This window comes from Mustelus asterias, chromosome 2, assembly GCF_964213995.1.
Source record: "Mustelus asterias chromosome 2, sMusAst1.hap1.1, whole genome shotgun sequence".
NCBI classification, from domain to species: Eukaryota; Metazoa; Chordata; class Chondrichthyes; order Carcharhiniformes; family Triakidae; genus Mustelus; species Mustelus asterias.
This window is the reverse complement of record NC_135802.1, coordinates 132,740,133-132,757,181: the sequence shown is the minus strand read 5'-3', so window position 1 is coordinate 132,757,181 and position 17,049 is coordinate 132,740,133. Positions and strand designations below refer to the sequence as shown.

Genomic DNA, 17,049 nt, shown 5'->3' with positions numbered 1-17,049 from the left:
GAGCTCTGCCAGCCTCTGATTGTCCAACAGCTCTCTGAGCTGGAGGTTCTGCCTCGAGGGGTAGAAGTCCTGCCTTCAGTCTGTTAATGGTCAATGGAATGGGGGCAACCAGTGCTCCCCATAGCAGGTCACCCTTCTGCTACCCTGACCTTGTAGCTAAAGGTGGGGGCTAAATTTAGTTGATACACAATGCTTTGCATTAGCAGTGCTGAAGTCAAGAACATATCCCATTGTCTCCCTCAGAAGCAAAATAAATGTCATGGGAAATTTGTTTCATTTGAGGGAGGAGAGTCAAAATGAACTATGTTCATTGTTTTAAAATGCATCATCATATCATTACAATCACATTATGCCATGTGCATGTGAACAAATATTTTCACTTTTTAAAAAAAAGGCGTTGCTTTGACTCAGTTGGTACCACCCTCGCCTTTGAGTCAGAAGAGTCAAGTTCCATTCCAGAGATTTGGGTAGGTAACCTCATCTCACTCTTCAGTAAGGTACTGAGGGAGTTTTTTTACTATCAGAGGTCCCACCTTTTGGATGATATGTTAAGCTGAGGCCCCTTCTGCCCTCTCAGGAGCATGTCAAAGATCTCATGCCAATGCCCTGGATTTTGTGGTCAGTGGCAAAGCGACGGAGTTCCACTGTTAATCTCAAAGTAAACTGCAAACTTTCCCAAAGCTATGATGATGGTGAAAATTTCACTTGCAAGGAGGGAGGATGCCCTCCCGGCCTGGACCTCAAGTCAGGCTCTGCAGCATTCGCTAATGTGAGCAAAAAGAACAGCTCACATGCAGCAGAGGACAGAGCACTCGCCCACAGAATCTGTCAAAACTAAGGTGCTACAGTTTCTGTCCTAATAGATTCATGCTAAAAAGTCATTGGAACAAAAGATTAAGTCATCAAAAACTTAAGCAGAATAATTTTTATAAAAGATCATAAATTTATACATATTTTTATAAAGTCAGAAATGGTGAACATTTTTAAAAATCATACATGCATACATATTTTTAAGTCATGATTGCCATTTTAAAGTATCAAAGGTGTACATTTTACAGAGTTGCAAAAATACTATCAGCCATTGTAAAAAAAATCATAAATTTACATGTTTTTAATAAGTCAGATGAATGGTATCAAGATAATGTTAAAACATCTTTAAATTACCCCCTCCCACAGCTGTTTTGAAAATTGAAATGCCTTCCAGTACCGGTGTCCTCATTGGTCCAGATTTTTAAAATATTCACGAAGTGACGCCAAGGACTTTTTCTGCCTGGAAAGACCAGTTCTAAAATGTTGTGGCAAAAATACTGCGTTATTACTGGGCAACTGGCCCAAATTCTCACCAGGGACATTTCTTCTCTTTTAATCTTGAGGTCAGCAAGTGTAATAACTGAAGCCTCTGGGGCACTGCACAATGTCCCACTCCAACGTCCAGATTTTTGCACACCAGAGGTTTAGAACATAGAACAGTACAGCACAGAACAGGCCCTTCAGCCCACGATGTTGTGCCGAGCTTTATCTGAAATCAGAAAGGTTTCTGGGCCTCTTAACAGCCACAATGATGGCTTATACCAAGCTTCGACGTCACTAATACGACAAAATCCAGGCTATTATTTTAAGGAAGGGTAGATTGGATTATTTCCTAGTGTCCTGGTCAGCATTCATCCATCATCAAGATTAATAAAACAATCACCTGGTCATCTGCTGTTTGAAAGACGTGGCTGTGCACAATATTTTCTCTACACGGTAGCACAGTGGTTAGCACTGCTGCTTCACAGCTCCAGGGTCCCGGGTTCGATTCCCGGCTCGGGTCACTGTCTGTGTGGAGTTTGCACATTCTCCTCGTGTCTGCGTGGGTTTCCTCCGGGTGCTCCGGTTTCCTCCCACTGTCCAAAGATGTGCGGGTTAGGTTGATTGGCTAGGTTAAAAATTGTCCCTTAGAGTCCTGAGATGCGTCGGTTAGAGGGATTAGCAGGTAAATATGTGGGGGTAGGGCCTGGGTGGGATTGTGGTCGGTGCGGACTCGATGGGCCGAATGGCCTCCTTCTGCACTGTAGGGTTTCTATGATTTCTATGATTTACATTGTCTACTAGAGACTAGACTGGGCTGTAAAATACTTTGGGTGCCCTGAAAAGTGCAAATGTGAGGCAGGGGTTTTCAACTTTTTTAAAAGACTGTGAGGCCCCCATGTTATAAGAAGACAAATAAAATCTGTATAAAAATTGGTTACACAAATGGGCATTTATTATTTTTGTTTGACTTACAGAACGTTAAATTTGTTGCCAATTTTTGTTTACAAATCGGTCCTGGTTTCAGTCCTCTCTGTATCCATAACCCCCTCCAGCCCCTACAACCATCTGAGATCTCTGCACTCCTCCACTTCTCAGGTCTTTCAGATCCTAGATTTTATTTGCTCCATCATTGGTGTCTTCAGATGGCTAGTCCCAAAACTCTTAAATTCCCTCCCTAAACCTGCTCCTTTAAAACACGCCTCCAAACCCACCTCTTGAATTAATGTTTTAGAAACATAGAAACATAGAAATCCTACAGTGCAGAAGGAGGCCATTCGGCCCATCGAGTCTGCACCGACCACAATCCCACCCAGGCCCTCCCCCCACATATTTTACCCACTAATCCCTCTAACCTACGCATCCCAGGACTCTAAGGGACAATTTTTAACCTGGCCAATCAACCTAACCCGCACATCTTTGGACTGTGGGAGGAAACCGGAGCACCCGGAGGAAACCCACGCAGACACGAGGAGAATGTGCAAACTCCACACAGACAGTGACGCGAGCCGGGAATCGAACCCGGGATCCTGGAGCTGTGAAGCAGCAGTGCTAACCACTGTGCTACCGTGCCGCCCTTTTGTTACCTATACTAGTATCTCAGTGCCAAATATTGTTTGAAAGGCTTTGAACCTTAAAGCACCTTTGGGTGTTTAACCATGTTAAACAGATCATGGTTTTTATTGTTTTTTAAGCTGCAGAATTCTGCAGACATGAGCGAGGGCTAGTTCACTGACAATGAGAGAGTCACCGCAGAACAGACAAAACAATCAGTTTAAATCAGTTTTGAATTATTCAGCACGTATCATTAGTTATTTTAGGATTATGTGAACTTTAACTAAATGCATCTGCAATTATAATCCCTCTATTTCAGGAATATCAGCCAATCTTTTTACTCCATTTGCTGCTTCGATATTGAAACATTCTCATGATAAAATTTAAGTTCGCTTGAACTTCCCAAAGGTATTCCTTCATTGTTTTCAAAACTTTTAGCTCATGTTGCCCAAGATCTCTGATCAAACACTCTCCTTCTCAGTAAGAATTTGGTGGTTACGTGACAGGTGTTTTCACCAACCCAATTCCCCAGGTGCCCCTTAACGAAAACCCGTTTTGCCAGTCTGAGTGACAGGTACTCCAGGGGTTCTGGCCAATTTGCTTCCCCAACAACTAGACTTCACTTCCCCATCTCTAAGGAAGACTGAACGGTTGCGGCTGGGGGGCCTCTGCAATTTCAACTCTTAATTTCCTCCAGAACCTAGGAATGTAAACCATCCAGACTACTTTGAGGATGGCCAACCAAGTATCCCTTTAGATTCATCCTATCCAATATTTCCTTTACCGCTACATTGGCAACATCCTCTGCTCTACTGAAGGTGGATACACAGTACTCATTCATTACTTCAGCCATGCCCTCTGTCTCCATAACAACAATACCTTTTTTTGGACCCTACTCAGTTCCATCCTTTCTTTGGCTTTCTTTTTGTTATTTATGTGTTTATAAAAACAGACTACAGTTCCCTTTAATGGCAGCCACTAATCTATTCTTGTGTTCTCTTTATCCCTCTACTTTTTGTATTTAGCTTGGTTCTCTACAGTCTGGTTATCAGTTATGTGCTGGTAAGTTAATACCTATAAAAGAGCCAAATTTTACAGCAGCAAATTTTCTACCACAGTCACAAAAGCAGTAAGCCTTTAAATGTGAACTGCACAATTTCCCACTTCATTGTCCTGCTGCTTATTTATTAAGGGGCTGTCTCTTTCCATTAATGCAACTTCGATCTGTTTGCTTAACTAGCTAACTCCTGCAGCTTCGAGAGACATGTCACCGCACGATGATTATCATCGTGATTAAAGTAAATTATCACATGTCACAGTAATGATACATCATCAGAGAGAAAGCAAATAATCTCCACTTATCCTATTACAGTTTATTAAGATTTTACTCTATCCTTTTGACTAGTTAGGAGGGATAAGTATTCAAGCTTTCCATCAAGTCTCGCAGTACAAACTTCAGGCATTCTGAATTTCACCCCAAAGACAAACCAAAAATGAAATGTAATCTGTAGATTGAATTTTGGGTCCTTTAATGCATGCTGAAGCTGGAAACAGAATTCCAAATCTGTACCAAGAATTTCTTCACATCATGTGGCTAATCACATTTCTGCTACAGTTCTGGCTTGTCTTTCCATCATGCTGTGCTTGCATTATCCTTTCACAGAAACAACATAAAACTAGGCCACAATACTTCAAGGATAAAGAAGAGACCTTTCACGAATGTCCATAAAGGGTTGAACAGCCAAGATAATCATGGTGCTACACTGCATAAATAACCCAAGCTATTTTACAACAGAATGGTGGGAAGCTTGCTCAAACACATAGCTCCCCATGCGATGCGCTGTAAGGTGGAAGGGAAGAAAGCCAAACAAACATTAAGCTTCCTCAGGCAAAAGAGAGTATAGGAATCAAGTTACACATGTTCTAGAATATGGTGAATAATGTGGAAAAATCTGATCAGGGGAAAAGTACACAAACCACCAGTAACCAATGGCAACCCAGTAAATGAGGTCCCATTTAACTGCAACTAAAGTGAAGGGGGCAATAAATTTCAAACCCTGTAGCCCAATTTATCCCTATTTTAGTTTTGTCCCCAAAATTTAAAAAAGTCACCTATCCTACCATGCTGGGTGACACGCAGCTTTGTATTAACCTGACAGGATTATACATTGTGACATTAAACTGTCATGGAGAATCTGTTAGTAGGCATTGAGGTAAACATGTATGAATTACACAGCAACACTATGTACCAGGTCACTGACAGAAGAATAAATTAAAAAACATTGCATTCATGTAATGTCTTTCATGAATGACCTCAGGACATCACAAAAGTGTGCTACAGCCAATGAAGTATTTTTATAATGTAAGACAAGACGATTGTACACTTCAGTATTGCATCACTGGTGCTGTGTAGGTTTTAGTCTCCCTCCCAGGAATAAAAGGATCTATAAAGTATAAAGACTGCTATCCTGGATACTACAAAATGTTCGACGTAACTTTCCCTTATCCCGGTGATCAAGGAAAATAACATGAGACATTTCCAGAAGTATGGGCAGTATTATGCTCTAACACAAGAACTTTCAACCAACAACTGAAATGGCACCATCCTGTATCCAAACTCAGCTGCCCAAGAGATCTATTCAATGCCATATGATCCCAAAGTCATTTGTTGCTGCTCATCATATGCTTCAGCAGGTGCCAAAAAAGTGCAGGGTCAAGTGGATAGAATTCAGAAGGTCAAAGCCAGCAGTCACTTTACTGTTTAAGAGATGGAAGTTCACTAATTTTAACAAACATGTAGGTGAAAAAAGGAACAAGTGTTTCAGTTAACATTTCCAAGTGTTACATTAACTATACAAATAGCAATTCAGTACTTAATATGATTTAAGTCTCAGCTGTGGATCAACGTTAGTGTTCTTGACTCAGAGACAGGAGGTTGTAGATTCAAATCACACTCCAGAGACTCAAGGGCAGACCTCAGAGCCTAGACTGAGGGCGGGATTTTCTGGCCTTGCTCGTTCCAAAACCATAAAATCCTGCCCAAGGTCAACGGATCTTCCCGTTGTTTGCCTCTTGCCCGCTCCGATTCCCATGGCAGGCGGCCCGAGAGCCCAGTGCACCATTGAAGGGGTACTGCTCTCTTTTGGATGAGATGTTAAATCAAGGCCCTATCCATCCTCTCAGATGGACATAAATTTACAATAGCCAATGAGGTATTTTAGTATTTTTAAAATATAGAATATGACCGCAGCACGTTTCTTAATGATATAATCAGTTCTATTGAGTAGCTTTTAGTCTCCCTGACAAGGATGTAAGGCACTAAGGGGGGTGCGGGTTCCCCCACTGCCTTGGTCAGTATTTAGTCAACAGCAACAAAACAGATGACTTGGTCATTGTCATTTGTGGGGTGTTGCAGTATTAAAATTGGCCGATTCTATAATATCTGCATGGTTTGAAATGTTTTTGACATTACAGCAGTGACTTCAAAAATACTTAATCAGCTATAAAAAACTTTGGAACAGTTTGAGGTCATGAAAGGCGCTATATAAATGCAAGTTATTTTTCTGGACACCTATGTGGAGATGGCAGCCAACTGGAAAGGTTCAGATGTCTTCAATTTCAAGAGAAATCTACTTCCTACTTGCTTTCATCAACTGTTAGACTTTTCAACAGCCTGCAATTGTATAGAATTCTCATTGTTATATAGAAACATTCAACATGTTTAAGTGCACATGTCACGTGGTTTTCCACTAACTGGGCTCATTTCTCCCCTTTCCTGCAAAAGGATTTGGGCCTTTGTGTTACAGATACAGTTACTCACCTCCAGAGGCTGCTGGCGTTTACAGGCCATCACCAGGAAATCCCTCTGGGCTTCAAAAGCTGCGTTAAACATCTTTGCCTGTTTGGGGGGGAAAAAAAGCACATTTCAAACAAAGGAAATAATGAAGCATAAAACCAGCGTGCAATGCAAAGGAAAACAAGGAGGATTGGGTTCTTTAGCCATTAACATAAACCAATGCAAATTTTCCACAAGTTCACTTCAGAATTATAAAACACATTCATTGTGCATCTGTCCCTTGTACATTAATCTTGACGAGACACAGATGGGCATAAATGTACCAGACACCACATACTGCAGTGAGATTAAAGAAACCTGCACAAACAGCTGGGAATGTGAAAGCTCATCTTCTCTACTTAAAGCTATCAGCGCCAATACTCTGAAATAATAAGCCACTTTCACAGAAGTTCAAGGCTGCAATCATTTGCCTTTAATCAGTGAGTTAGTGTTCGATTTTGAGAAACTATGCTGAGACTTTATTTGCATGACAGCAGTTGGCAGGGCTGGGACACAGACCTGCAAACCAGTGTAAGGGTGTGCAACATTCAGACCTTTCAGTGTGGTTACCCTGGCAAGTGTTCCAAACAAGCTATACCTGCATACTTCCTACTTAAGATGTGGAAGATTATGTAACTAAAATTGCAATGATTGAAAACTTTATTGATCATCACTTTTATACTCTCTTGAAAAGGTAGAGTGAAAACAGGAAGGTCCAGATCCAACAATCCTTTAGAAACTGAAATTCATGCCAAGGATGAGAAAATATAGTGGCAAATTTAGCAATTTAGCAAAATGTTATCCAATAGAAATTACGGGTTACCCATGGCGTCACAATAGAAAACATCTTACCCCACACAATACAGGTAAATGTGCTGTTTATGTATATTTACTTAAATTGCTACCAGCAATCAATATGAAACTTTGAAGAATGTCTCTTGCATTCAAATTTGGAATTCTGACATCAATTTATCAGGCGCACCATATCTCAGGACAGCTTCTAAGTTTATATCCGGCAGCTGTAAGCGACTTCATCAGGGTGATTACTGAGAATGTTAACTTGGAACCAAATGTGCCAGATCCATCTCAGCAACTCTTTCAGACTTTTCCTTCACACCCCCTGCCAAGTTTTGCCCCTCTCCTTTCAGGACTACTACCCACCCCTCCTGCTTCCCACAAATATACACCCTTGCTACCTCTCCAGCCCTGCTTCTGCTCTCCCTTCCAGAACACAGTTGGATTCTATTTGCCCTTTGCCAGGACTTGCATTATTGAAGCTGTTTTTTATTGGCTGGAAGCTTTCAATGGGTATCCTGGAGTGGTAATTCCAAACAGTCAAGCTGACCATGGTGACAGTTCCCCTCTCAATGCAATGCTTCTGGTGTTTCCATGAAGTCTGTGTTTTGTCTCATTTTAGCAAATAATCAATAAGCTGTAATCAAGAAAGCAACGTGGCCAAACATTAAAGAGACACTTCCACACTGTTTCTCATCTTACAATTTTGCCAACAAATAATCATATCTGCTTCAGATTTGCATTTCCAGCAATGACCTACACATCCTGGGCAAAGCACCTGTGCCCAATTCTAGTGGTAAGCTGTCTTCTATTAACTGGCACAAATTTTGCATGGTGAAGGTAGAAATCCTGTGTTACGTATTGTTGAGCCTGTGTATGGCTTGCTTCATTTATGCAAAGACTTCATTTTAAGATATTTCTGCCTATGCAATTACATTTAAATGCTCAACTTAAATAACTTAACTTGACTACATTTTAAAGCTAACTTGACCACGCTTTAAAACTCTGAAGGCATGCTGAGTTAGCTGGAAAATTGACTGCATTTTTTGAAGGTACAATGGAAGCAAAAACAGGCCTTTTTATAAGCCAAACAAAGGTTTTCATAAACAACAACATTTGTGAGGATGGATATATTGTGGAACTGTGTGTTCAGCTAGCAGTCTGTTTTCTAGACCTGTTCAGTCTCTTTTGAGTTCTGCCTTGATCAGTACAGGACTGGCAGAAAAAGGCAGTCCTCTCTCTCTCTCTCTCTCTCCAGTTTTTCTCTTTCTATTCGCTTTTGTAATGATCTAATTTTAAGTTCTGTTCAGTAAAAGAAATTCATCGCATCAGTGCTGTCTTCGTCTATTCTAAGGAATGAATGGACCCTGCATGTACCAATCTCCCTCTCGGTGTAAAAGTCAGACTGTGACAGAATTGACATACACAGCATTTGCTGGAAATATAACCAAAAGGGAAAGGGTGAATGGAAAGGGAAGCACACAATTTGTTCGTGTGTGTGAAAACGTAAGACTTGCCCAGATCTTTGTGATCAATTTTTAGCCACATATTTCCAAGCATTTTCTCTCTTATCCTTTAAAATAGTAAAGTTCTTTCAGTTGACATGAGGCCGCTTCTTTGCAGCAGGAGTCAAATATAACTGTCATTCTATTGAATATTTTCCTACTTGGCTTTAGGGAAAAAAAATGGTTGCTGATTTAAAAGATCCAGAAAGATGGGAATTTTCCACAAAAGTTTTTATGCAACTTCTCCCTAGGAGAAAGAAGGCTTCACATATAAATTTATCTGAAATATTCAATTAAAGTTGTGTTACCAAAGTGCACTAGAACTTACTTTGAACTGGTCTGTAGATTTAGAAGTGTTTCTAGAAAGTATACTAGCAGCTCCAAAACTTAGAGCATTAAATACTATTTCCAATTTTGTTTTAGTCGATGTTAAATGAACCGTGTGACTGACAGAAATTTAAATTTTGGTATTTGCTCTGCTTTGGAAGTGTTGAAATTACACAGTTTTAAAAAATTATATTGGTTGGTTTTATAAATTCATTTCAATAAAATTTATAAAATTGCAAAGATTGGACAAAATATAAAGAACAGCAAAGAATGACAAAAAGATTAAGGAGTTAAAATTAGAGCACAAGAGAAGATGGGTGGAAATATAATAAGTTCTATAGATACTTAAATAAGAAAATAATTAACAAAGTGAGAGTTGGGCCTATAGAAATGTGAGTTTGGAGAATTAATAATAGAAAATAAGAAGATGACAGATGAATTGAAGAGATATTTTGTATCGGTCTTCACTATAAGAGAATACAAGCAATATCCCAGAAATATCTGTAAATCAGGAGATGGAAGGGAGGAAGGAACTCCGGAAAATTACAATCACTAGGGAAGTGTTATTGAACAAATTGTTAAGAGTATGGGCTGACAAATCCCCGGTCCTGATGGGACCAAAAGTATGGTTGCTAAATCTGCTGAATAAAAAAAGATGGTTAAGGGATGTGAAAAGGATGCAAGGAGGATACAAAAGGGACACAGATAGGTTAAGTGAGTGTACAAAGAGCTGACAAATGGAGCATAATGTGGGCAAATCTGAAATTGTCCATATTGGTAAGAAGAATAAAACTGAAGTATATTCTCTAATTGGTGAGAGACTGCAGAGCTCTGAGAGATATAGGGATCTGGGTGTCCTAGAGCATGAATCACAAAAGGCTTGTATGCAGGTACAGCAAGTATTTAGGAAAGCTAATAATATAATGTTATTGTTTAATGCAAGGGGAATTGATTACAATTATTCAGACAATACCCTACCATTCTCTTACTTTTAAAAAATTTCACTTTTACTTTATTTTTCTTCAGTCCAAAGTGAATGAGCTAGCACTTCCCAACATTGAACTCCATTTGTCACAGTTTCACCCACTCAATTTATTAATATCCCATTAAAAACTTTCTACTCCCATCTACATTATGAGCTTAGGGCTGAATTTTCATTCCCGTGTCAGGAGTGCAGAGTCTGAACAAGTCCCAACTCCGTGAACCCAGCTCAAGAGAAGGTGTCTCAAATCTTCGGATTTTCATTCTGGGGAGAACGTAGGTTTGCGCTAATGCCAGAAAGAATTTGGAGGCATCCACATAGACTGCTGGGAACTGGTTAAAAGGATCGTCTCAGTGCTCCGGAAATTGGTCCCAGTTGCAATTTTAAAAAAAAGAACCTAAAATAGCTATTTAGCTCTCACACACTCCCATGCCCCATCCCTGACAATTCATGTCACCTCATGCCCCCAATCTACCTCCCATGGTCCCTCATGTCCTCCAAGCCAACCTGTGCCCACCTACCCACGGCCACTTATATTTCCTTCAAGCGCTTTTTTAAAGTTCATTTACATGATGTGGATGTTGCTGATTAGGCTAGCATGTATTGTCTATGTCTAGTTGCCCTACAGAAGGTGGTGGTGAGCTGCTTTCTTGAACAGCTGCAGTTCCTGAGTGCTGTTAGGGATGGAATTCCAAGATTTTGACCCAGCAACAGTGAAAGAATATTTCCAAGTCAGGATGGTGAGTGACTTGGGATAGCGAACCTCCAGGTGGTGGTGTTCCCAGGTATCTGCTGCTCTTGTCCTTCTCGATGTTAATGGTCTTGGGTTTGGAAGATGCTGCCTAAGGGACCTTGGTGAGTTCCAGCAGTGCATCTTGTGTTCAAGGGGGATTCAGCAATAGTAATGCCATTGAATTTCAAGTGGTGATGGTTAGACCCTCTCTTGTTGGAGATGATCATTGCTTGGCATTTGTGTGCTGCGAATGTTACTTGCCACTTGTCAGCCCAAGCCTGGATATTATCCAGATATTGCTACATTTGGATATGGGCTATTTCAGTATTTGAGGAGTTATGAATGGTGGTGAACATTGTGCAGTCATCTGCAAACATCCCCACTTCTGATCTATTATGAGAGGAAGGTCATTGATGAAACAATTGAAGATGGTTGGGCCTAGGATTCTATCCCGAGGAACTCTCGCAGTGACGTCCTGGAGCAGAAATAATTGACCTTCAACCACCATAACTATCTTCCTTTGTACCAAGTATGACTCCAACCAGTGGAGAGATTTCCCCTGATTCCCACTGACTCCAGTTTTGCTAGGGCTCTTTGAAGCCATATTTGGTTAAGTCCATGATGTCAAGGGCAGTCACTCTCACCTCACCTCTGAAGTTCAGTTCTTTTGTCCATTTTTGAATGAAGGCTGTAATGAGGTCAGGAGCTGAATGACCCTGGTGGAACCCAAACTGAACATCTTCAAGCAGATAATTGCTCAGTAAGATCCGCTTGATAGCACTGTTGATAATCCTTTCCATCACTTTGCTGATGATTGAGAATAGACTGATGAGATGGATTTGTCCGCTTTCTTATGTACAGGACGATTTTCCATAGTGCCGGGTTGATGCCCGTATTGTAGCTGTAGTGGAACTGCTTGGCTAGGGGAGTGGCAAGTTCTGGAGCATAAGTCCTCACGATTATTACCAGAATATTGTCAGGACCTATAAACTTTGCAGTATCAGGTGCCTTTAGCTATTTCTTAATATCATATGGAGTGAATTGAATTAGCTGAAGACTGACGTCTGTGGTGCTGGGGACTTCCGGAGGAGGCTGAGATGGACCATCCACTCAGCACTTCTGGCTGAAGATTGTTGCAAACGCTTCAGCTTTATCTTTTGCACAAATGTGCTGGGCTCCTCCATTATTGAGGATGGGAGTATTAGCCTTCTCCCTCAGTAAGTTGTTTAATTGTCCACCACCATTCACGGCCGGTTAGCACAGCTTAGATCTAATCTGTTGGTTGTGCGATCGCTTAGCTCGATCACTTGCTGATTTTGCTGTTTGGCAAGTTGTAGCACTGTGTTGTAGCTTCACCACAGATCCAGAAGGATGTGGAGGCTTTGGAGAGAGTACAGAAAAGGTTTACCAGGATATTGCCTGGTATGGAGGGTCTTAGCTATGAGGAGAGATTGGGTAAACTGGGGATGTTCTCCTTGGAAAGACGGAGGATGAGGGGCGACCTAATAGAGGTGTATAAAATTATGAAGGGCATAGAAAGGGTGAACAGTGGGAAGCTTTTTCCCAGGTCGGAGGTGACGAATACAAGGGGTCACAGGTTCAAGGTGAGGGGGCAAGGTTCAACACAGATGTCAGGGGGACGTATTTTACACAGAGGGTGGTGGGGGCCTGGAATGCACTCCCAAGCAAGGTGATTGAGGCGGACACGCTGGGATCGTTTAAGACTTATCTAGATAGCCACATGAACAGACTGGGAATAGAGGGATACAAACGAATGGTCTAGTTGGGCGCATGAGTGGCGCAGGCTTGGAGGGCCGAAGGGCCTGTTCCTGTGCTGTATTGTTCTTTGTTCTTGTTCTGTATATTGGTCCTGTCAGGCGCCGGAGTGTGACGACTAGGGGATTTTCACAGTAACTTCATTGCAGTGTTAATGTAAGCCTACTTGTGACACTAATAAATAAACTTTAACAACTCCACTAACATACACATCTTGGAACACTAATGAACAATCTAGCATGGCCAATCCACTTAACCTGCACATCTTTGGACTGAGAGAGAAAACCCACGCAAACACATGCAAACTCCACACACAGTCACCCAAGGCCGCAATTGAACCAGGGTCCCTGGCTGCTGCTGCTGATGGCCCACTGTGCTTCATGGATGCCCAGTCTTGAGTTGTTAGATCTGTTCGAAGTCATTTCGCACAGTGTAAATGACACACAACACGTTGGAGGGTATTCCCAATATGAACCAAAGAACAAAGAAAATTACAGCACAGGAACAGGCCCTTTGGCCCTCCAAGCCTGCACCGACCATCCAAGCCTGCACCGACCATGCTGCCCATCTTAACTAAAACCCCCTACACTTCCGGGGACCATATCCCTCTATTCCCAACTCATTCATGTACTTGTCAAGACGCCCCTTAAAAGTCACTACCATATCCGCTTCCACTACCTCCCCCGGCAACGAGTTCCAGGCACCCACCACTCTCTGTGTAAAAAATCTGCCTCGTACATCTCTTTTAAAACTTGCCCCTTGCACCTTAAACCTATGCCCCCTTGTAATTGACTCTTCCACCCTGGGAAAAAGCTTCTGACTATCCACTCTGTCCATGCCTCTCATAATCTTGTAGACTTCTATCAGGTCTCCCCTCAACCTCCGTCGCTCCAGTGAGAACAAACCAAGTTTCTCCAACCTCTCCTCATAGCTAATGCCGTCCATACCAGGCAACATCCTGGTAAATCTTTTCTGTACCCTCTCCAAAGCCTCCACATTCTTCTGGTAGTGTGGCGACCAGAATTGAACACTATTTTCCAAGTGCGGCCTAACTAAGATTCTATAAAACGGCAACATGACTTGCCAATTTTTAAACTCAATACCCCGGCTGATGAAGGCAAGCATGCTGTATGCATTCTTGACTACCATCTCCACCTGCATTGCCACTTTCAGAAACCTGTGTACCTGTACACCCAGGTCCCTTTGCCTATCAATACTCCTAAGGGTTCTGCCATTTACTGTATATTTCCTATCTGTATTAGGCCTTCCAAAATGCATTACCTCACATGAAGATGGGACTTTGTCTGCACAAGGACTGTGCAGTGATTACTCCTATCAGTATTGTCATGGACAGATGCATCTCCAGCAGGCAGGTTGGTGAGGATGGAATCAAGTATGTTGTTCCCTCTTGTTAGTTCTTTCACCACCTGCTACAGTTCCAGTCTAGCAGCTATGTCCTTTAGGACCCGGCCAGCTCGTTCTGTGGTGGAACTACTGAGCCACTCTGGTGATGGATATTGCAGTCCCCCACCCAGGGTACATTCTGCGTCCTCGCCACCTTCAGTGCATTTAATTTACCCAAATGTAAAGTAATGTGGTGAAACAGAAAATATTCATGTAATGGACGTCCACTGGCACAGGTACATGACTGTCAACTAGCCACGAAAAACAGCTAATGAGCTACCAGCAAAGCTGATCAAGCACCAAGACACTCAAGAGTATTTGTTTATAAATCAAAACATGCTGTTTTAACCTTTATCTCATTGTTGAGGCCACATTTAGAATACTCATTTGTGCCCAGTTCAATAGGATATTGATGCAGTGGAAAGAATTTGGAGAATGAAGAATCGACTGCCATTAATAGTCAAGGCTACATGACCTCCTGTAAAAAGGAGCTGGAATAAACACCTAGTTAACAGCAGGATTTCAGTTTACAAGAATGTATAGAAAGATGATCACTTACTCTTGGCTTCAGTTCTGCTGGGGCCATGAGTAGCATGCAGCTGGTCAAGCATAAATATGGTCATTTGTAATTACAGTTTTATAGCAGTAGTTCTCTAACTTCTTTGTTTGAAGCACCCCATTTAAAATGGATTAGACTTCCACCTAAGTTATACTATAAAATCTTCATAATATGAAAGTGCTGCATGTAGAGAGTTTTAATAATGTTTTTAAGAAAACAGGTATTTACTTACAGGTATCAGTGAGGCGGGCGAAAATGTTTCTCACTGCAGAGACTATATCCTTGCCAGAAAAACAGAAAGAGCACTCGGGGAGCAGGGGAGAACAGTGGCCTGGAAAGAGAGCTTGAGAGGAGCAAGGGAAGAGCAGGAGCGTGGTGGAGGAGGGCGTGGGGGGTGGGAGGGGGGAGGGTGCTAGCCTTGCTTCACGGACTCGCTTTGAGTCTCTGCTAATCCTAAGGGGTCTGCAGCCCCCAGTTTGAAAACCAGTGTTTCATAGTACAGAAGAAAACTATCTCATCCCTGCTCTACCTCATTCAAAAAGCTTAGTTCCAATGCCTGTCTCTTTCTCATTTCTTTTCAAGTATTTATCCACCTTCTTTTAAAAGGTCATTAAAATGCCACTGTTTCCAATAAAATCCAGCATCCAAAAAATTCTAGCCTCGCCCTTCAACGATCTTGAATTTATGCCCTTCCAAGTAACCTAATGAAAAAAAGTCTAGCTTTTCTAGTCTCTCCTCACAGGCAAGGCTTCTCATTCATTGATATGTTGGAAGAGGTTATGGTCTCTTAAGAGTTCTATTACCTCACAGATTGATCCGGTTATTAATTTCTAAGCTGATTATGCTAGGTTTTGGGTACAGTTGGCTTAGTGGAATAATAGGCCTTTTCTAAACTCTTACTTCATGTTAGTGCATTTTGTGAAAGAAAAAGTAGGGCTTCCAATTCCTGTCACTGGGAAATAGAAACCCATTGAGAATGGCTTACCAGAGAAGCTTGCACAAATCACCTCTTAACCAGATGCTGATATAGAAATTAACTGATCTGATCATCAGGAATACAGAATTATACATTACTACTAATCACAAAATCATTGCCAGTTTCCCAATTCCCACAGCACTAGTGCTTTCCATTGAAGCAACCGAATTCTCATTTCCCCTCTAGATACAGAAATCAGCAACAGTTCAGTGCTTTTGACGGGTCATCTGTGCTTTATGAGCATCAAGTAAATAAGGAGAAACTGTTTCTACCAGAAGAGGGATCAGCAACCAGAGGATTTAGATTTAAGAGGATTTGCAAAAGAACCAAATGCAACATGCGGAAACATATTTTTATAGCACAAATTGTGATCTGGGATGGATATCTGGAAGGGTGGTGGAAGCAGATTCAGTGGTAACATGCAAAAGATATATCTGAAGAGAAAAATTTAAAGAGCTAAGGGAAAAGATCTCCACCAAAGATCTGGCAGAGGCATGATGAGCCTATTGGATTCCTATGTGTTGTAACATTCTATGATTCTATGAAGTGGATTAAAATTCTCCAGGTACAGCATGATTATGTAGAGTAAAATTCAACTGTATCTCAACACCCAACCTCAAAACATCCTATGCTGTATGGTTATAACTTCTTGTATACACAGCAAGAGCTTAGTTGAATCAGAAGGTTATGGGTTCAAGTCCCATTCCAGAAACTTAACCACAAAGATCAGGCTGCCACTCCAGTGCAGTAATGAGGGAATGCTGTGCTGTTGGAAGTGCTGTTTTTTTGGATTGAGCCTCTCAGATGAACATAAAAGATCCTGTGGCATTATTTCAAAGAATAGCCAGAGAGTCTTCCTGGTGTGAAAGGTCAGTGTTAACTCACTGTAGCATTTAATTGACAGTCTCTTCCAACAAGGGTGCTCTATCTTGTAGAAATAACTGATTATCTTCTCTGGCTGCTGTGTCATGCTTCCAGCAGAACTAAAAAAAAACTCTTTCACAGGATGTGGCTATCACTGCCCCAATTGCCCTCGAGAAAGTGGTGCCTTCTTGAACCACTGCAGTCCATATAGTGTAGGTACACACACATTGCTGTTAGGAAGGGTGTTCAAGTATTTTGATCCAATGACACTGAAGGAACAGCGATATATGTCAAAGTCAGGAGGATTGGTGGCTTGGAGGGGAAACCTGCAGCTGGTGGTGTTCCCATACATTTGCTGCCCTTAAACTTCTGGGTGGTCGAGGTTGCAGGTTTGGGAGGTACTGTCAAAGGAACCTTGGTGAGTTGCTACAGTGCATCTTGTAGATGGT

At 41.6% G+C, this 17,049-nt stretch overlaps 1 protein-coding gene across 3 annotated transcripts in view; it reads right to left on the bottom strand.

Annotated features, from left to right (window-relative positions):
* The window catches only part of cap2 (cyclase associated actin cytoskeleton regulatory protein 2), a 205,646-nt gene that overhangs the window by 97,532 nt on the left and 91,065 nt on the right, over nucleotides 1-17,049 (bottom strand). For all 3 annotated transcript variants that reach the window (XM_078241822.1, XM_078241829.1, XM_078241839.1), the window contains exon 4: nucleotides 6,665-6,742. In XM_078241822.1, coding sequence (XP_078097948.1) covers nucleotides 6,665-6,742 — 78 coding nt within the window. The remainder of the gene's footprint in view (nucleotides 1-6,664; nucleotides 6,743-17,049) is intronic.